The following is a 19,936-nucleotide window of genomic DNA, read 5'->3' as shown; positions in this document are numbered from 1 at the left end:
TGCAGCACAGCCCCGCTGCCGGGGGGAGGCAGCAGTGGGGCTGGGAAAGGGGGGGGACTCACCCTGTGCCCCCATCCCTCAAGGGACCCCGCAGCCCCGCCGCCCCTGGGGTCACCGCCCGGGCTGCGTGCGAGACCATGGGCATCCTCGCACCCACCCCATGGCCCAGCTCCAACCCCCTCCCCAGTCCCCGCACCCCTTTTTGGGGTGACCCAGGCATCCTGCCCTGACCCCAAAGCTGTGGCTGGGGGGACTTCAGCCCCTACTTGGCGTGCGGGTCCAGGTGACGGTGGTGGTCGCGGGGCCGTGTGCCACGCCGGGGCCGGCAGAGGTGAGAGGGTACCCTGCTGGCCTTTCTCAGCGCGTGGGACCGCCACGCTGCCGCGATGCTCTCCACCTGCGGGGATGGGGACAGGGATGGGGGCATCAGCACGGCCACAGCATTATGCCCCCCCAAACCCAGCCCTGCAGCATCCTCCAGCCCTGGAGCTGAGCCGGGGCACCCCGAGGGGAGGCAGCAGCTCACCGGGATGAGCAGGTCCCGCTGGTTGTGGCTCTCCAGCGTCGCCAGCTCGTTGGGTGCCAGCAAGGGCAGGCGCAGCTCCTGTACAGGCAGGGCGGCCACCTCGGGCACTGGGCGCTCCAAGACGGCCTGTGGGATGTGAGGGATGGGGCCGGTGATGCCCTGGGCACCAAGGGTGTTTGGGGGGAACAAAGCGTCTGTGCCCACCACACAGCCCTGGGCTCAGGGACAGGGTGTCTGGGTTCCCTGCCTGGGCTGCTGGGGGGGGGTCCAGGCACCCCTGGGTGGCTCTGCCAGGGGGGCGCCAGCCAGGACCAACCCCCCATCACCACCGTATCGCACTCACTGAGCTGACGTGCGCCCACTCCCGCACAGCCTGCACCAGGTCCAGCTCGTCCATGGCCAGGCGGTCGCTGCGCAGCACCTGCGCCAGCACCACGTCGGAGAGCTCGTGGAAGCCCTGTGTCCGCACCACCGCCTGCCAGCACACCGCAGCACCGGGGCGCTGGTACGGGGACCTCACACTGGCCCCCCACCTCCATGGGCCGTCGAACCCATCCTGGCGCCATCCCTGCCTGGCACCTCAGCATCCCTCCACCCAGACCCCCATCCCCTGGCACCCCAGTACATCCCATCCAGCCTGTACCTGGCACCCAGCATCTTCTCCCCAAACACCGTTTGCTTCTTTTCCTCCCCTGCCCAACCTCCAGCCACCCCATTGCCCCGCCTCATGCTGTGTCCCTCAGTGTTCCCCGTGCCACATGCCCCCAGTGCTCCCCACGCCCTGGGGGACCCCATGCCATGCTCCCCCATCACCCGCAGCCGTACCGCAGTGCAGCCCTCGATGAAGGCCAGGCAGTGCTGCTGGAGGTCTGCCTGCCCGTAGGTCACTGCAGCCTGTGGGACAGCACAGACACCTGTGAGGGGGTCCGGGGCAGGAGGGACACCCTGCCAAAGCCCTACAGAGATATGGGCACTCTCAGGGACCCAGGTGAGGTGAGCATCCCTCTGTGTGTGTGGTTGCCACAGTGCAGGTGTGGTGGGGAAGGGGCACCAAGGTCCCCTCCTTTCCTGGCCTGCCCCACGGCAAAGGGTTTGATGGCTCTACTGCCCACCTAGCCCCACTGTCAGCAGGCAGCACCTGATTTTTCCACCGCTGCTCGGGATGTCACCCAGCTCCAGGTGGGCGAGGGGCCACAGCGTTGCTCTCACAAGGCCACACTATGGGGATATGGGGCCATGGGGCCACCCATCCTCAGCACTCCTTGCGCAGGCACAGGATCAGCTTAGATCAGCCACATGTGCCCCATGCCCTGGTGCCAGCCCCAGCCTGTCCCATAGCTGCCATCCCCCACTGCAGCAGGAATTTGGGGTGCTCTCATCCTCCCCCAGCCCTACCCAGCAATGCTCATCCCAGGGCTGGCACTGCCCATCTGGGCACCGGGAGGACACATCCCTGTCCCGCCGCGGTGGCAGCCCCTGCATGCGGGGTACTCGGTGCCAGCACAGGCAAGGCGAGCATCGCCTCCCCCTCCACCACGGCAGGGGACCAGCATTGACGCAAGCAGGGAGGGAAGGCGAGATGTTTTCTTCAGGTTTGTTTTGTTCTGGGGTTTTGGGGTTTTCTGTTTGTTTCCTCCGGGCCTGTTTTAGCTCTGCTTCCACCGCGGTGGTCTGGCACCACATCTGGCAGGAGCTTCTGTGCTCTGGGGCCGGCATCGCACCCCGAGAGCATCGCTTCAGCCCATGGGAGATGGAACAAATCCCCCTTCTCTGGGGAGCAGCCTTGGTCCCACCAAGCAGCATGGCAGGGCCATTGGGACACCCCCTCCAGGATATTTTTAGGTGCCCCAACTCTCAGCGGGGTTTTTGGGTCTGGCCTCAAAACCATGAGAGCTCCCAGCAAGCTGGGACCTCCCAGTTTCATGCAAATGATGGCAAGGCCCTGGTACTGGGGAGCTCTGGCCAGCCCTGCTCAGGGCAGCGTGACCTTGGGGACATTTCCCTGCCAGGCTGTGGTGGCCCCGGTGGCCCTTGCAGCCCTGGTACAATGTGCCCAGGAGCTGGCAGGGCAGCTGCTGGGCCAGGGGTGGGTAGGAAATCCTGACCCACCATCCAGCCCAGGGCAGGAGGGTCAGGCCAGCTCCTGCCCCAAAATCAGACAGGTTATTTTTAACCCTGTGTGTCCCCCTTGGGTCACACTCACCTGCAGAGCCTCGCAGACCTGCTCAACGTTCAGTGTGTCCTTGATGAACTCAATGCAGAGCTGGAAGGCAGATGGAGAGAGGGTGGGCAGAGCAGGGACCCAGCCCTGCCACCCCCTCCCGTGACTCTCAGCATCCACTGAGCCTCCAGGACACGGGACAAGGGTGGAGGCACCTCCAGCCCCGCAGAGTTTCACAAGGCAGCGATGGGCTGTGGGCAGCCAGCCCGGGCACTGATTCAGCCAGGGACCAAGCTCGATGCGACCAAACCGCAGCCAACCTCATAGCCCCAGGTGGGTCACTTAACCCTGGCCAAGGTCACCAGCCATGTCCTGCCATGGGGGATGGCCCTGGTGCTGGCTGCAGTGCACTGGGTGACCACAGCTCTACCCAGCCCTGCCTGCCATCTGCCCTCTGCCTGTGACTGCTGGGGGACCAGCAGCTCCGGCTGCAGCCCAAACATGGGCCACGAAGGTGGCATGCAGCCACAGGGGTACGTCTGTGGGGGAGCAGGACCTCCCTCCTGTCCATCTTAAAGGTCTTTTCCAACCAAAACGATTCTATGATCTCAGCTGCCTCCCACACAAAGGGGTCAGAGCCCCCAGGAACCCAAGAGGATGTGACAAGCAGGGAGGAGCCATCAGCTGGGGCAGAAGGGCCCTGAGTCACTGGCGGGAGGGAGATGAGGTCACCCTGCAGCTGGGGACACAGCCACAGGCTTCCCCAGCTGTCCTTGGTCAGCCCCTTCCCCCCACCCCTCCTCTACGGCTCTCCCCGCCGCAGGTCACCCCCCCGAGGATGCATTTGCTGGATGGTGGGGTGGGACTCATGTGGCCGGGGCGCTGGGTTCCCCCTTTTTTGCAACACCCCTCATGTCCTGCCCAGCCAGCTGTTTGACAGCCCCGTGCCACATCTGCGGTCGGGCTGAGCTTGTCCCCATGGGGTGATGGGGCAGGTCCCGTCCTGTCACCTCAGCACACAGCAGCCCACAGTTCCTCAGCTCCTCAGCGAGGTCCTTCCTCAGCGCGATGGGAAGAGAGGGGAAGTCCGGGCGCGAGACGGCGGGTCACGCGATCGGCCCAGCCGTAATTCAGGAATCACTCTGATGACGTGGCCCGGTCGCCCTCCCCAACGCCGAGCCGCCCCAGCTCCCTGCCCGCTCCTCGTCCAGCTCCCACCCCTCCTTTTTGCTCCCTGCTGCCTTCCCAAAGCCCTCCCACCCAAAGCAGCACCCACTTGGCAGCACCCCCACGGCAGCACCCCCTTGGCAGCACCTCGGCTGGGGTGCTGAGTGCTCCCCAGGACCGGGGTTTTCCCTATGGCATCATCCTGCCAGATGACCGGGGGGACCCGTGGGCGATGGCACAGGGGCTTTCCTGCTGCCCTTGCCATGCCGGAGATGTGAGGCCCCATGTCCTTCCCCGGGATTCCCCGGCCCCCGTGGGGCTCCCGGACGGTGCTGCACCCCCTCAAGGGGGATCCCACCGGACAGACCCTCCAGGATCAAGAAGAAGGGGCTGAGCCTGCGATGGACCCGGGTGATGCACCACAGTGCTATCCTCAGAGCCACCTCCAGCCACAGGCCATGCAAGGACCATCTTGGGGTGCTCCTCAGCATGGGGCACTCAGGGACCACCACCCCAGTCCAAGCAGGGCCATACCTTGCACAGGTCCTGCAGGCCGTACTCCACTGATGAGGTCAGCACCTCCAGCGCCTGCAGGCAAGAGAGACCTTGTGAGCATGGACATGCAGGGCCACAGACGGGCATGGCAGCCAGGGGCCAAGGGCATGTGTCCTCCTGCCTCCACGGGAGTTCCCAGGTGGGGAGCAGGGGGAAAGGGTTGCTGCATGGGGGCATATGAAGGTGTCCTGCTCTGGTGTCCTCATTCCCAGCATCCAAGGTGTGCACAGCCAGCTGTCCCAAGGCTGGGGCAGACACATATGGGATGGGGTGCTCTGGACATCCCACTGTGCTGGGCTGAGACCCCCACACACTCATTGCACTGTTAGCCAGCCAGAAAGCATCACGCAGAGCATCCCTTCCACCTTTGGCACCCCAGGAGCTGGCAAAGCACTCCCTAACCCTGCATCCCCCTTATCCCTCCCATGCCCATGGCCCCCACCAGCCCCATCCCCACTCACGATGTGGCTGTTGAGGGTGACGCTGTTGGTGTAGAGGAACTCGATGACGGCCAGGAAGACCTCGGGCTGCACGTTGCCCAGGACGAAGGGGCCCTGGGGTGGGATGCTGCTGGGGGGGTCCTCGCTGCCAGCCAGCCCACTGAGCATCCCCTGGAATGCCTGGCAGCGGCACGCCAGCACGCAGCGGTGCGCAAACACCTTCTGCTGCTCCCGGCCCACCACAAACGTCACATCACTGTGGGGGAGAGGGGACCGTGAGGGATGGGGTGCCTGGGAAGCCAGGGCATGGGATGCCCTGGGGCTGGGACAGGGCACATGGGCCAGGACCAGCTGGGTGCCCAGCCTGTCAGAGCAGTGCCCTTTAGTCTTAACCCAGGGGCTTGTCCCAGGCACAGAGGGGTCCTTGCTGGTGGCTCCTTGTGGCCATCTGTATGCTGCAGGCAGGGTGAGCAAGATGGGTCCTCTGGAGGGCGCAGAGAGCCACGGGTGCCAGCACAGAGCAAGAAAAAGAAAGGCCTGGGACAGCTGGAGAAAGTGGCTTTCTCTCTTGGCACGGCAAAGCAGGGGAAAGTGTGGCTGCCGCTGGGCTTGGCCTCCTTGACTCGTGGGCACTGACTCATGGGCTCAGGGATGAGAAGCCTCCGGCATTGCTGCCAGCGGGGCTGGCACTGGCCCTCCCTGCATCTGTGGGACAGGGCAGCCTGCGGTGCACACCGGGTCACAGGGTCCTGCTGCACTGGTCCCCCACAGTCCCCCAGCACACCCTCCTCCTCCACCTATCCCCTCCTCTCTTCCCTCATCCCAGCAGAGTAGTGAGCAGAAGACATGCCACCCAAACCCTAGCTGCCACAAAGCCATGCACAAACCCACCCAACCCTCGTGGTGTCCCACAGAGGACATGCCTACTAGAGGGAAGGGCACTTGGGTCATCCCACATGTGTATCGGGATATACATGGCTGGGGTATGCTGGGTGGCGGGAGCAGAGCCTGGCAGGTCCTCTGTGACTGGTACTGCAAGGAGGAGCGAAATAAACTGCTCTGTGGCTATGGTCCACAGGCCAAGCGGGAAGCAGGGTGCAGGCCGCGGGATGCAGGCTGTGGTTACGGGAGGCAAGGTCTGGGACATAGGATGCAGGCTGCAAGTTGCCGCATGGGTGCAGGGTGAAGGTTGTAGGATGCAGGATGCAGAACAAAGGATGCAGGATGCAGGTTGCAGGTTGCAGGATGCAGAATGAAGGCGGCAGGGTGCAGGCTGGAGGACGCAGGCTGCAGGAGGAAGGGTGTGGGGCGAAGGTTGATGGATGCAGATTTCAGGTTGCAGGATGAGGGTTGGGGGATGCAAGATGCAAGTAGCAGCATGTGTGCTGGGGATGGCCAGGCACTGGCAGCTGCTTTCCCACTGCTTGGTGCTGTGCCTGGGGAGTTTTTACTGGGATTTCTCCTCTGGGTGCCCAAAATTTCAGCAGGGATGGGGATTTCCTCAGATAGCACTGGCATTTGTGCCAGGCCTCAGCGTGAAGTGGGCGAAGAGGACCACACAGCTGGCCAGCTGCTGGACAGGACATGCTGCGTAGGTGGGGGGTGACCAAGGCAGTGGCTCTCCATCTCCGCTCCTTGCTCAGGGAGGAGGTGGCAGGGACGCCGGGCGCTGCAAGGGGGGGCAGCCAGGCTGCCGCCTGCCCTCCGGGGCATGGGGAGGTTGGAGATGTGGAAGGAAAGCACCGGTGAAGCCAGGGTGGGCAAGGAGCCAAGCAGGGGGAGCTGCCCCCGGGGAGCACGGCGGCTGCAGTACCCCCACTCCTGGCAAGGGCAGGAGCCCCGGCGCGGGGCTTAGCCTGGGGCACCGCCGGCATCACGCCCGGGACAGAGCGGGTCCGGGCGCACCCGGCGTCCTTCCCCCCTCCGGAGAGGCGGTGGCCGTCCCAGGGGGGATGCACCCGGGCAGCCCTGGGCTCCTGATGGCGGGGTGAGCGCTGCAAAGTCAGCGCGGGGTGCCCGGGGCGTGCACAAGCCATGCCCGCCCCGCCAGCAGCCCGGGGCTCCCCGCATCGCCCGGGGCCCCCAACCCCGCCTCCAGCAGCCATGGAGCGGGGCTCCGGCATGGCTTGGGGGGGGTGGTGGTGGCGGGGGTGGCGGTGGCAGCCCCCCCCGGCCCCTCACCTGAACTGGGGGTTGTTGACCAGGGTGCGGAGGGCGGCGGTGAAGGCGGCCGCTTCGCCCCGCAGCCGCGCCGAGCAGGGTCCGGCCATGGGCGGCCTGGGGAGGGCGGTGCGGGGAGGAGGGAGGCGGGCGGGCGGCTGGGCGGCCCCGTACGGCACGGCCCAGCGCTGGGGAAATCCGGCAGGCAGCGCCGGGGCCGGGGCGGGCGAAGGGAGGGGGGGAACGGGCGGCGGAGCCCAGCCTCGCCCCGGCCGGGAGCGGAGCGGAGGGGCAGGGCTCCATCGCGGGTCCTGCCCCCTCGCCCCGGCCGTGGCTTTGCTGCAGAGGAGCCCGTGGAGGGGGTGAAGGGAGGCAGGCGGCTGGGATTTTTGGAAAAGGCAACAGACACAGAGGTTAAATGCACAAAGCTCACCCCCACCTCCACCTGCACAGCCCCCGTGGAAAGCCGCTGGGCATGGCTGGGTCCCCAGCACCAGCAGTAGGGCAAACTCAAGCCCAGCGGGGAGATCTGCCCACCTGAAATGGCAAAAGCCACCTCTCCTGCCGATGCTCCAGGCCAAAGCCCTGCAGCTCTTGTGTCTGCTTAGGCCACAAGCAATCGCAGGCAGAAAAAAGCACACTCAGCCTCGCCCAAGCGCAAACCAAGTGCAGTGCCAGGGGATGCCCCATCCCCTTTCGCCCAAGGCTGGCTGGCCCCAAGCAGCCTGCGGATGGGGATACAGGGAAGGTGCCCACAGAGGGCCCACCCCCCCCCCCACCTTTTCGCTTGCCAGCAGTGGTGGGAGGGAGAGGGAGGAGCAGGGCCCACAGCCAGCACAGCACCCCGAGGGAGCGGGGTCCAGCTGCCAGTGTGCTTGGCAGCGCTAGTCAGTGGCAGGCTATAAATACCTCCCACAGCAGATAGAAACACAAAAGCAGTCTCCACTTTCTTCAAATAGCTCAGTAGCCGGGCCAGACAAAGGCACATTGATGGGGTGGCCGTGGTGTACCAGCTGGGCTGTGCTCCACTGGTAGAGAAAAACCCCGCTCGGGGTCAGGAGCCCCCAGCAAACCTGCTCTCGGGCCAGGGCATTGCATCAGCAGGGCCCCCAGCATGTGGCAGGGTTGTGCTCAATGGGTGCCCACCTGCCCACACTCTCTCTCGGTGCAGGGGGGATAAGTACCTGAAGGATGCAAACCTTTGGGTAAAATCAAGACAGTGGAGGTCCCGGTCCCAGCGCAGCCCATATTTGGGGTGCAAAGTGGTGATCACTTGGGGTTCTCCACCCCATGCTCTTCCTTTACACGTTCAACACCAGTAAGCATTTTTCAGGGCTGGGAGGGAGCAGCGGATGTTGGAGGGCACATACCCGGAGCGCCCATGCCCCTGTGCTGGCACAGCTGGAAATGCAGACAGGGCAGGAGTGAAAGGGGACGGGGCTGTCTGGAGACCAGGAAACAAGGAGTTATGGGAGCCGTGCCACAGAGCAGCCCTGGAGAGCTGCAGTGTCACGTAGCAACCCTTCATGCTCCACAAGCACAACAGGTTTGACCCTGCTCACTGCGACCTGCGGGACCAAGGCTGGTCCTGGGCAGCCAGGAGCACATCGGCCGGAGACAAGTCCCCTGGGTTCACCCCGTCAGGGCAGGAGCAGGGCTAGGGGTAAGTGTGGGAGCAGATGCAGGGAGGAGGGCTGGGGAGGCTGGAGGGAAAGGAGCCACTCACCCGTGCTGGGGGGAAAGGCTGGGGATGGGAGAGCAGAGGCCTGGATGGACTGTGCGTGGCTGTGCTGGATCAGTCCCAGTTGGCCAAGCTGCTGAGGAGGGAGGTGCTGGAGAAGGGAAGGCAGCTGGCACAGTCCCCACAGCCCCTCTGCACCCAGCCCCACAGGGATCCACCTGCCAGGAGGCATGGAATTTGCAGGGGGCATGGAGAAGTGAAGCAGAGGTGATGGGATGGAGAGGCTGGGGAACAACTTGCCTCTCCCTGACACTCAGAGCCAGTCTCCTTTCCAGGCCACCTGTATGGCCGAGCAGCCCTCCCCTGAGGTGGCCCTGCCAGCCCAAGTGATGGCTGCAAACAACACTGAAGCCCCTCCACCCCGGGCCACCCGTCGCGGGTCCCAACCCCAAGCCCTGACACGGGGCACGGAGGAAGGCAAACCACTGCTCCAGCTCTCCCGCCGCAGCTCCACCCTCAGCACCCACCCAGCACCCCTGGCCAGCCGCCGCAGCTCGCTTGGGGCAGCCCCGGGGGGCAGGCGCCCCTCCATCGGCCCCTGGATGCTCCACAGCCGTGTGAGCTTCTCTGGGCTCCCCCTCTTCCAACCCATCCTCAAAACCCGCCTCGAAAACACTTACAGGATGCAGCCAGATGAAGGCTGTAAGTTTGATGCAGGGCGGGTGCAGGGGGTGCTGGAGGGGGCCCTGGCCAGAACCCTGGGGACCACTGTCTACAGCCCCCAGGGCACCAGCCTGCTAGCCCAGAGCCTGGCCGAGCTGCTGCGGAGCCAGGTGAAGGAGGTGGTGCCACCCCGCTACAAGCTGGTCTGCCAGGTGCTGCTGGGCCAGCAGGGCCAGCAGAGCCTGCTGGTGGCCAGCCGGGCACTGTGGGACCCTGAGAGCGACAGCTTTGCCTCCACCACCTTCTCCAATGCTTCCCTTTTTGCTGTGGCCATAGTGCATGGGGTCTACTTTGAGTAGCACCTGCCTCTCCCTCCACCCAGCCTTGTAGAGCTGCCGCGGGAGAGCAGCTGAAATAAAGGTTTGCTCCAGCTGTGTCTCATACCTAATGGTCCATAGAGGGAGCAAGGCATGGATACACCTTGGTGCCCTGATGCTCACTACAGCCCCCAGCTTGGGCTCACACCCACACTGTAGCTTCTACTACCACAGTTTACAAGAAGACCCAAGCTGCAGCCAATGCACCCCAAAAGGCTGCATCACCCTGGAGCAGGCAGCTGCCCAAGGCCATGCTACCACAAGCAGCCCGGGCTGCTTCCCGCAGCCCAGGCTGCTTCCCGCAGCCCAGGCTGCTTCCAGGCACTGGGGAAGGAGGTGACAGATCACCTTCAAAGCAAGCTCAGGGAGCAGAATAAGCCCCTCCTCTTTCCTGGCTTCATTTCCAGCTCATATCCCATCACACCAGGTATGATAGTGCCAGGACGCAGCCAACCCACTCCCTCCATGCCACAGTCCCTGCCTTCTCCAGCTCAGCAGAAGCATGAGAGCAGCTGGGTTTGGTCCAAATACAGAGACACTTGGGGATGAGAGTTGAGCAGCAGCAGGAAGCTGAGGCAGCTCTAGGGCTCCACAGGCATCAGCAAGAGCTAGTTCTGCCCTTCCTGCCAGCCCCAGGAAGGATGGGTACCCCTCCTGCCTCCCTGACCTGTGTCAAGAGGGGTCTTGCCTAGCAGGCAGAAGCAGCCCTGGAGCAAGGATGAAGCTGAAGCCCTTTTGTGACCAAAGCCTCAGCTCCAAGCAAGGCAGACACAGTTTGTCCTCACAAACTTTTATTGAGGTGAGTCAGGGACAGGGGAGCTGCACATGGACAGACCAACAGGAAAATAAATAATTCCATATAAATAATTACATAAATAGTCCCACATGGCAGAGACTGCCTTGAAACAAGAAACCTCCCTGCATCCCAGCGAGACAAGGGCTTCTCCAGGCAAGCCCTCGGATCCCACCCCCCCCACCCTTTATCAAATCTCAAGTTGTACCAGACAATTCACAATTTGGGAGCAGACAGGGCACGGCTGGGCCCAGCACAGCACCCTCCTTAGCGTAGTGGTTGTGGAGTGGCACACACCAGCCCACAGAGCCCCTGGCAGGGCAGGCAGCGCCCTTCACCCCTGTCCACTCCTGGGAAGGAGTTTTCCCTACCCCTCAGCAGCCAAGCCTTGAGGTCAAGGCTGTGCCAGTCCTCTCCAGGCCATGGAGAGGGTCTGTGCAACTGGTGCATCACCTTGGGCAGGACAGCCCAAGCCCCCAGGGCAGGCTGGAGCACCAGGCCGTAAATGAGGCACAGCCAGCCCCAAACCTGGCCGCAGGGCACTCACCCACCACCTTTCCTGTGCCACCCCAGTCCACTCCACTAAGACCAGCAAAACCAGAGCAGGAGCTGCCAGTGGGAAGACAGCAATTGCCCAGAGCCAGGGAGCAGCAAGGATGTCCAAACCTGCTGCTGTAACCACATCCACGTGTCTTAAGTCCAGAGTCCAGCTGAGCACCGGGATACAGGGTGCCCAGGTGGGCAGCTAGCACCACAACATACCTCCCATCCCGTGGGAGGGCAGGGGGAGACATCTATGTCCAGAGAGGGTCCCCCGCAAGGTCCCACACTAGGCCTCAGCCCGTTCTTGGAGGAGCTTGAGGATGTATCTGAGGCGGTGGTGGAGCTCAGGAGAGCAGCCCAGCTCCTGGATGCTGTGCAGCTTGTAGGTGTAGGAGTTGCGCTCCCGGTTGATGTAGGTGACAAGGCAGGAGTGGTCAGGCTTGCTAATGATCACTTTGGTGTGGTCATTGTAGAAGTTCACCTAGGAGACAGGTTGGGCTCAGTTTAACCCACGCTCCCCGCGGCATGTCGGGAGCCAGGATGGAGCCACGCTTCCTGCCTCAACCCGTTCCTCCTCCCCAACCTGCCCGGGAGCATCCCTGCTCCATGCCCCATGGCAGGAACACACCAGCCCCAACATCGGGGCAGATGGAAGCGGCTGATGGAAACATCATGTCCCCCATGGGCTGGACAAGCTGTGACCAGCATCTCTAGGCACTGTTTTCACAGCTGAACCTCACATTTGGGCTGTGGCAGGCAAGACCTAACACAGGCCAGGAAACCCCAGCTGGCCTCCTCCCCACAGGGGTCTGGGCATCTGCCCTGTGCCCCACACATACCTGGAGGGTGCCACTGCTGAAAAGCATGAGCAAGGCTTGGTCAGTCTTCACCCACTGCAGGAGGAGCAGAGCTGGCTGTCCAAGGTCATCTATACTGGGCAAGTCACCTCCCTTGGAAAGAAGAGTCTGCATAAGCCACTGGTCCCATACATGGGAGCGCTGCCACCAACATACACACAGTCAGACCTGGACACACCCCCAGTGGGGTCCCCACTCCCAGGACACAACTCTCTGGGTGTCTATCTGACCACAGCCTGTGAGCCAGGAGTCCCACAACCCCAAGCAGCGTGGTCAAGCCATGACCCAACATCCAACCCACCCATGATCCCAGCCCATCCCAGGGCCCCAGCACCCACCTTCATGAGATGCTGCTCCATGTAGGACGCAAAGTAGCGCAAGATGCTCATCTGTCCCTGCAGCTGCTCAGGGATGGCGGCCACAGAGAACACAAGGTGCTTGCTGTTGGTCGGGTTGTAATGCACCATCCTGGGAGGGAGCAGACCATGAGCTTTTGGGCTCCCCAGCACCAAACCCACCCCTAGCACAGCCTCCCCTTGCACCTTCCCACCTGAGGGGCTTCCTCAGAGACACCAGACCCTTCCCCACTGCTTACCTGTGGTTGGGGGAAAGAGTCATGTGCGTGCCGTTGTTGAAGAGGACCCCGATGCTGCGGTTGGAGAGCTGGTAGCCAAAGCCATACTTGTTGGAGTAATCCACCCACTTGCTCACCCAGACAAAGTGCTCGTGGCGGGCCAGGGAAGCTGGGTTTTTCTCCGCTGGCAGAGAAGAGAGGGGGTGAGCAGAACATGCAGCCAGCCCCTGCCCATCTCGCCTCCCCAGGAGGGAGCAGATCCCCCGCAGCGGGCTCTAGCAGCATTTAAGGTACCCCAAATAGCAGCTGTGCCTTCATCCCATGGGGAAGGGGATGCAGAGTGCCCTGTCCCCTCCCAGAGCAGTCCAACCGGTTTACCTGGGGGCATGGAGGAGAGGCAGGTCCGCAGGAGCCGGACAGCCGACTCAATGATGGCAGAGGCAGTGATGCAGTCTTCAAAGGCTGCAGAGAGAAGATGACAGGCTGAGTCAGCCGGCCCTGCTATCAGCCAGGGCAGGACAGGAAGCTCAGGGCAGGCTGGGGTGGCCTGGGCAGGTATTGCTCACCCTCACAGCTGCTGGCCATTGTCCCCCGGATGGAGGGGGACGCAGACTTGTGAGATGTCTCCTCCACCACTGTCTCCACAGGGCTAGAGCTGGCGCTGCGGCATGATACAGGGGTGGCCTGTGGAGAGACCTGGCTTTACCACTGTCCTGCCTGCTCCCCTGAGGAGGGGTGTGCACAGGCTTAGTGATGTTCTCACCTCATTCCCTTCCACAGTTTTATAGCTCATCTGCCGGCAGATAGAGGTCTTCATCAGCCCAGTGACCAGCTTGGAAATGTCATCCTTGTCCTCCAAAGAGCCCTTCTTGGCTGAGGAGAGAGCAAGCGATGAGCACACCACTGAGCGCAGGGGATGGGGACATCAGGGCCACCCCTCCCAGTAGCTCTGCTCTCCCTCATCTGCTCCCATGCCCACAGTGGTGAGGATGGTGTGTCAGGCAGCTGCCTCACACTTTCACTTCCCAGTTCTCATGCAAGACAGGGCTTCCAGGAGGAACTGCCCCCATGGATTGCAGCACAGCATCCGCTCTCCAGGCACACACCCATGACAGGCCACCAGCACCAGAAAGGCAGGGGCAAGCCCAGCTTGTACTGGCCCTGGGCAGGGGGCCCACAGAGACCCATCAGGAGGTCTCTCCAGGAGACAGGATCCACTTCTCCCTGGAGGAAGGGTCACCCAGAGGCTCCTGGGCAAGTGCATAGACTCACCCTTGGGTTTCTTCTTCCCAAAGAGTGTCTTGGTGACTTTAGCGAACAGACTCTTTGCTGGATTGGGAGGACTCAGCTCTGGAGCCATCACGCAGCTGCTGGGAGGGAGCTTCTCAGGCGTGTAGCCCTGCAGAGAGGTCAAGGCAGAGGTTTGGTTTCCATAGCCCACATGCTCCAGGCAGAGCAGCTACCCTGGCCTGAACACAGTCACTCACAGCCCTCCTGACAGCCAGTTTGTGTTTCTGTCAAGCCTTGGCCCCACAACTGGCATCATACTATAGGGACAAGGTGGCAGGAGCACACTAGATCCCTCCATTCCCCTGGCTGGCATTTGGGCAGGACAGCAGCTGCTTCCTTTGAAGGACTAAGACTTGGCCTCCAAGGACAGCACCCTGCACAGCCCAAAAAGCCTCATCCCACCTGGAGAAGGGTCAAAGCAAGGCCCCCACCTGCTCACCTTGAAGAACTCATGGTCCAAAATCTCATCGAGGGTGAGGCGGTCCTGGGGGTTGCGTCTGAGGATGCCAGCAATGAGGTGCTTGGCGGGCAGGGAGAGGAAGGCAGGGAGGGTGTACTCCACCTGCTTGATACACCTGTAGGTCTCCTTGAGGTCGGAGGTCTCGAAGGGAGGGTTCCCACACAGCAGGGTGTACCTGGGAGGGGACACACGTGCCACCATCACATCCCCGCCAGGCTTGTGACTCAGCAGCATTTAAAGCAAGGAAGTTATTGGCATTTGGCCGGCCACACCTGGCCGGGAGCACCATTTCCAGCCCGGGCAGCCGGGCTCACATCCGGCCACGCTTCTGCCTCGCAACTGCTTAGAGCAACAGGAGAGGAGACCTGGGGAAGGGGAGAGGGCTGGCTGGGGAAGGCCACCCCGCTGCCACCGCCCGCACGGCTGCCGGGGCAGAAAGCAGAGCAGGAAGCTGCGGGCAGCCACCAGGCAAGGGGCTGGAAGCGCCGAAGCAGCGCAGCGATCGCTCCCTGTACAAACAGAGCGGCAGCTGCTGCCAGCCACCGAGATCTTCCGTTGTTTACCAGGTTCATGGGGCGGCTGAGCCCACGTTGAACCGGAGCTGAGCGTGGCCAGGAGTGCCTGTCCTTTGCAGTTCCCACTCGCGGGATGGCTGGCAGCACCCACTCCAAAGTGGGGCTGGGCAGGATCCGGCCGCCCGCTCCCCTCCCCTCCCCCTGCCTTTTGGCAACCGCTGCGAAACCACGAGGCCAAGCGCGAGAGGACTTCCTCATGGGGCTGCTCCACAGCCCGGCTCTCCCCGGCCCCCTCCCCACCCAGCAGCGCAGACTTACATGACACAGCCCAGAGACCACACGTCTGACTCCGGCCCATGGCCCTGTCTCAGCAGCACTTCTGGGGCCAGGTAGTTGGGGGTCCCACATATTGTCCTGCGGGGCAGAGCGCCAGGTCAGTGCGTGCCCTGCACCCCCACAGACAGCCTTCCCCCGCTCCAAGCCCTGGGATTTAGCTCGCAGCCTGTCCTTCCCACTTCATTTTGCTCTTTGTGGCCCAAAGCCCCGCCTCCATCTACAAGGAGCCCCATAGACTCCCCCCTCTCCAGCTCCTGAGGGTCAGGAGCAGCTGCTCCTGGGGAGCCGTTGGGAAGAGCTTGTCCTAGAGCTGGGGAGGAACAGAGCCTTTGTGTCCAGGCTGTGCAGCCGGCGGGGCAGCCAGGCAGGCACAATAGCAGTAGTCAGCACATTGTTCTCCCCAACGGCTGCGAGCTCACTCCTGAAGGAGCCACAAAGCCCTCAGCCCCCTTGCCTTGCCTGCAGCTGGGGCAGGAATCGCTCTCCTAACCCAGGAAGAGGTCCCCAAGGCTTCCCCTCCCCAGGCCAGGAGGGACCACTCACCCCTCCACTCTCCCAGGAAGAAGCCACAGGAAGAAGAGTGAAATCTCAGAGGGCTCTGGAATAGGGAAACCTCAAACTTACTTTTTCTTCTGGTCAGAGAGATCCTGGCAAGCAGCTAGCCCAAAGTCCCCCACTTTCAGCTCCATGTTTTCATTGATGAAGAAATTGCCTGCAAGTCAAGGGCGACGCATCACCACAAGTCCCTCTGGGGCAGGTCGCTCCCCACGTGACACCCTCCCCCAACCACAGCACTCACCAAGCTTGAGGTCTCTGTGCAGGATGCCCTTGAGGTGAAGGTATTTCAAGCCTGAGATGATCTGTTTGAGGTAATAGCGCACTTCAGGCTCCAGCAGAGTATGGCGGGCCTTCCAGATGTGGGCCAGGGACTGTGGAGGGAGAGAAGGCAGCTCGGTGATGGCAGGCAGGGAGAACAGGCAGCCCTGCTGACTAGGCACGGCACAGGCAGGGTCAAAGCCAGTTCTTCCAGAAGTTGCACATCCACAAATACAAATAATCCTCCTTCCACAGCCATGACCTCAGCAGACTCCCCACACAAGGCTGAGGTTGCTCAGCACAGCCAGGGGAACCACTGGATTTATGGTGGCCCCACCAGGAGCTATGGGCAGCCCAAGTAGGACAGGCAGCCAGCAGTGTCCCCAGTGCCATGTGAAGCCACATGGCTCGTGGCTGAGCTCAGAAGGTGTGACAGAGCAGGCAGCAAGGCAACCCAAGAGGAGTGTGCTAAAAAAGCACCTCAGATAAGGCCTGCTCCAACCAGCCACAGCTCTGTTTAGGAGATCCTTTGGCAGGGAGGCCACACCAGCCCTCACCTTCCTACTGCAGTGCTCCAGGAAGATGTAGATGCTCTCTGTGTCCTCAAAGTAGTGGGAAAACTTGACGATGTGCTTGTGGTGCAAGTCCCGGTGCAACTCAATCTCATTGGTGATCTGAAAGGGAGGAGTGGCCCTGGGTGAGCGCAGGACCCTTACTGCACCCTGCCAGACCACCACCCCATCATCCCCATGGCACCCACCTTCTCCCGCTGGTGTGGTTTAGCCACCCGGCTGTGAGGAATGACCTTCACAGCATAGGTTTTGTTGCTGGAGAGGTCTGTCATTTCATAGCATCGTGCAAACCCACCCTGCAAGGGAAGAGGTGGTTATGGATGGGCAAGAGACAGCTCTTCGTCCCTGCCTACAAGCCTCCTCCCTTCCCTTGCAGCACAGCCCAGCAAGCACCACAGGCTCCCTCGTTCTGCATCGCCCACTAAGATCTGAACTATGATGCTCTCAACCAGGGATTTTCTTCACCCAGTTCCTGTAAAACCTCCAGGGCGTTTTTCCTCCCACCACGGCCAGACTCCGCATCTTTCCACATGACAGATCAACCCGGAAAGTCCTGCGCAGGGCAGGGAGCGCGGGGACCGGAGGCCACCGAAAGGCAGCCCCATGGAGACAGGTTTTTCCTGCCGTGATGTCAGCCTCCAATCTGCACACTCAGCCGGGCCGGGCTGGGAACCGGCACCCGCCTCCTACACGCACCGCCGGCAAAGGTGCGTGTGGCAGAGCGGCCCGGGCCGGCACCCCTGGGAACCGGGGCACCCGCCGGCCCACGCACACCCCGCGGGGCGCCCCGAAACCGATGCGACTTCGATAGCCGGCGAGGCATGCAGCCAGCCCGGGTGATTCACGGCTTCCAGCGCTGCTGCCGGCCCGCCGGGAGAGGCGGGGAGGGCGGGGGCGGCGTGCGGCAGCCGAGGGGCCGCAGCCAGCCCCGGGCCACCCCGGGGTGGGGGGGATCGAGCAGGAGCGCAGCCCCGCGCCCCTCCCCGCGCCCGCACCGGGCGGTGGCTCCAGCCCCGCTCATCCCGGCACGCCGCGGCCGGTGCCCCCCTCCGCCATTCCCCGGTACCTTTCCCAGCAGCCGTCCCTTGCAGTAGGAGCGGCCGGAGATGGGGTCGGTGATGATGCGGGTGGTCTCGGCGACGCGGGGCGGAGGCGGCGGGGCGGGCGCGGGCTGTGCGGGGAGGCAGGCGGCGGGGAAGGGGGGGAAGAGGCCGGCGGGCTCCATGGCGGCCGCGGGAGGGTGAGGATGAAGAGGAGGAGGCGGCTCCGCAGGGCCGGGGCTGCTGCTCCGCCACCGCCGGGCCCCACGCACGTGGCCCCACCGCGCGCTGCTGCTGCCGCCCCGGGAATCCCGCCGGCTTTATCAATGGGCGCGCTGACGTCACCCGCGGAGCCCCGCCCCCGGGCGGCCCCGCGCTGCCCTTAAAGGGGCCGCCGCACAGTGAAGGGGGCGGTGGAGTGCGCGAGGTCCTACGCACCCACCGGCATCCGTTGGCCGGCGGTGACCCGAGGGGAGTCCTGCTACGGCCCTGCTGCCTCCACCGCACAGGGACCCCCCCGACACACACAGCCCCCGCAGACACAGGGGCCCCCAATAGATTCATGCCCCCCCCCAGACACAGAGACCCCCATGAGCCAGGCAGCCCCCTTAGACACAGGGATCCCCTATAGACACATCGAGACCCCACAGACAAGCAGAGACCCCTCCTTAGCTCCCTCCCCGCTCTCCCAGGGCATGCAGAGCCCCCTCTCTATACACATCCGTGAATACACCCACCCCCACCCCCCCCTCACAGGACTCCTCCCCTCGCAGGGGTGACCAGTTTGTGTCACACGACCCCCTGGGGACTGGGGACCCCACACCTACACCTCACGGAAAGGCTGTGGCCAGGGTGGGATTTCAAAGCACACATGTTTGCTGTGGGCCCTGGCCCCCCCATGCCAAACCTGGATGCAGGCAGGGACCCCCTTGGAGCCCCTCATTCTGTGCCAGGGACCAGGGAGGGGGGTCACAGCCCTCCCCATGTGGGGTGTTGGGGAAGTAGGGGACAGTGGCAGATGCAGGTGAGCTCCCTGGCTGGGCTGTCCCCTGGGTAGGTGCCCCTTGGCCACTCTTTGCCCTGGCTCCAGCCCAGCCGTGTGCCCCAGTGGCCCCCAAACAGCCCCAAAAGGTCAGTCCCCCGCCCACGGTGGCCAGTCCAGGACTGGGAACCTGTGGGACTGTCCCACTGGGGATGTCCATGCTCGCCCCTCGGCACTTGGGCACTTCATCCTGGGCTTCCTGGGGGCTCTGGTGTTGTGGGGTGGGCCTGGTTGTGCTGGCCCCCGTGTACAGTGGTGTCCGGGCAGGGTGCCACAGCGGTGCTGCTCTCTAATGGCCATGAGGAGGACACGTCTCTGTGTCACCCGACACAGGTCATGGAAGCATGTGGGGCATCTCTCCCTCCTCATGCGTGTGGGAGCTGGCAGAGGTGGCCGCGGACACATGGCCTCCTGTGAACCTGGAAGAGCAGCTTTGTGAGAGCCCCTCAAAATCAGATCCTGCTGCTCTTCCCCTGCTCCATGCTGCACACAGGGTGACTGTGTGCACGCCCCTTGCCCCGTGCCTCAGTTTCCCCACTCTGCACTCCACCTCTGCTTCCCTGGGGCAGCTCAGGGCTCTGGTCACCGATGCTTGATCTGCTCCTGAATACGCTGAGGGTTTTGCATGAGTACTCCCAGCCACACAGCCCCGTGCTTCACAGCACACCCTCTGTGAGGGCAATTAACCCCTTTTTCTGCTGCAGGAAAGCTGAGCAAACCTGTAGGAAGAGAGGAAACAACCCGGACCTGCCTGCTTTTTTTTTCTCAGGTTTCCAGCTTTTGCAGAGGAAATGTGTGCAAACCCCACCGCCCGGCAGCAAACACGCTCCAGGAGGCAGGCGGGGAGGCTGCTGCCCCTTGGGGGAAAGCTGCCTGTTTCCACCAGGGCCCCAGGGCTCCCGGGGTGCGGGCGGCGTCACGGGGCAACGTTGGTTTTCCGATGGAGGCCCCAGCTTGGGGCTGCGGGAGCTCCCCAGGCAGAGCTGAGTCAGGCGTCTGGAGGCAGCATGTGGGTGGAGGCACCCAGGGGTGCAGGGAGGCTCCAGGGGACCTACCCGGGGGTGGCGGGATGACCTGCGTGGGGCTTGCCCCGGGGTCCCCCACAGAGGCACAGCGGGGATCAGCGAGGGCCGAGAGCTGCTGTCTCTGCTCCTGCTCCCCACAGGCTACGAGCGAGCCCTCGGGATGGGTTTGGAGGCACAGACAGACCCTACAGCCCACATCCTACCAGGGCTGGGACACCTCCTCTCCAAGAGGCATGGAGCCCGGGAGCAGCCCCCCTCCACCTGCAGCTGGGGTCCGCGGTGATGCAGAGCATCGCAGATCGCAGCCGGGGGTTTTCCCATCACCGAGCTGGGGCGGTGGGAG

General features: G+C 63.4%; 3 protein-coding genes across 3 annotated transcripts; 1 reads left to right on the top strand and 2 right to left on the bottom strand.

Annotated features, from left to right (window-relative positions):
* Positions 1-219: 219 nt before the first annotated feature.
* Positions 220-7,156, bottom strand: BTBD19 (BTB domain containing 19). The gene is made up of 8 exons (XM_068406832.1): positions 7,031-7,156; positions 4,871-5,105; positions 4,389-4,442; positions 2,730-2,789; positions 1,352-1,420; positions 870-1,001; positions 527-652; positions 220-397 (listed from the first exon to the last, which is right to left on the bottom strand). The coding sequence occupies exons 1-8, from the start codon at positions 7,117-7,119 to the stop codon at positions 263-265; spliced, it is 900 nt and encodes a 299-aa protein (XP_068262933.1). The 5' UTR covers positions 7,120-7,156; the 3' UTR covers positions 220-262.
* Positions 7,157-9,034: 1,878 nt separating this feature from the next.
* On the top strand, positions 9,035-9,712 carry DYNLT4 (dynein light chain Tctex-type 4). The gene has a single exon (XM_068407073.1). The coding sequence runs from the start codon at positions 9,035-9,037 to the stop codon at positions 9,710-9,712; it is 678 nt and encodes a 225-aa protein (XP_068263174.1).
* Positions 9,713-11,352: 1,640 nt separating this feature from the next.
* PLK3 (polo like kinase 3) lies at positions 11,353-17,711 on the bottom strand. Its single transcript, XM_068406665.1, has 15 exons — positions 17,553-17,711; positions 16,675-16,782; positions 16,472-16,588; positions 15,898-16,027; positions 15,723-15,810; positions 15,081-15,176; positions 14,227-14,422; positions 13,770-13,896; positions 13,261-13,370; positions 13,064-13,181; positions 12,876-12,959; positions 12,519-12,681; positions 12,262-12,391; positions 11,906-12,016; positions 11,353-11,547 (listed from the first exon to the last, which is right to left on the bottom strand). The coding sequence occupies exons 1-15, from the start codon at positions 17,709-17,711 to the stop codon at positions 11,353-11,355; spliced, it is 1,932 nt and encodes a 643-aa protein (XP_068262766.1).
* Between the last annotated feature and the right edge of the window lie 2,225 nt (positions 17,712-19,936).

The sequence above is a fragment of the Nyctibius grandis genome, chromosome 8 (genome assembly GCF_013368605.1).
Source record: "Nyctibius grandis isolate bNycGra1 chromosome 8, bNycGra1.pri, whole genome shotgun sequence".
NCBI lineage: Eukaryota > Metazoa > Chordata > Aves > Nyctibiiformes > Nyctibiidae > Nyctibius > Nyctibius grandis.
This window is presented reverse-complemented; position numbering and strand designations above follow the sequence as displayed.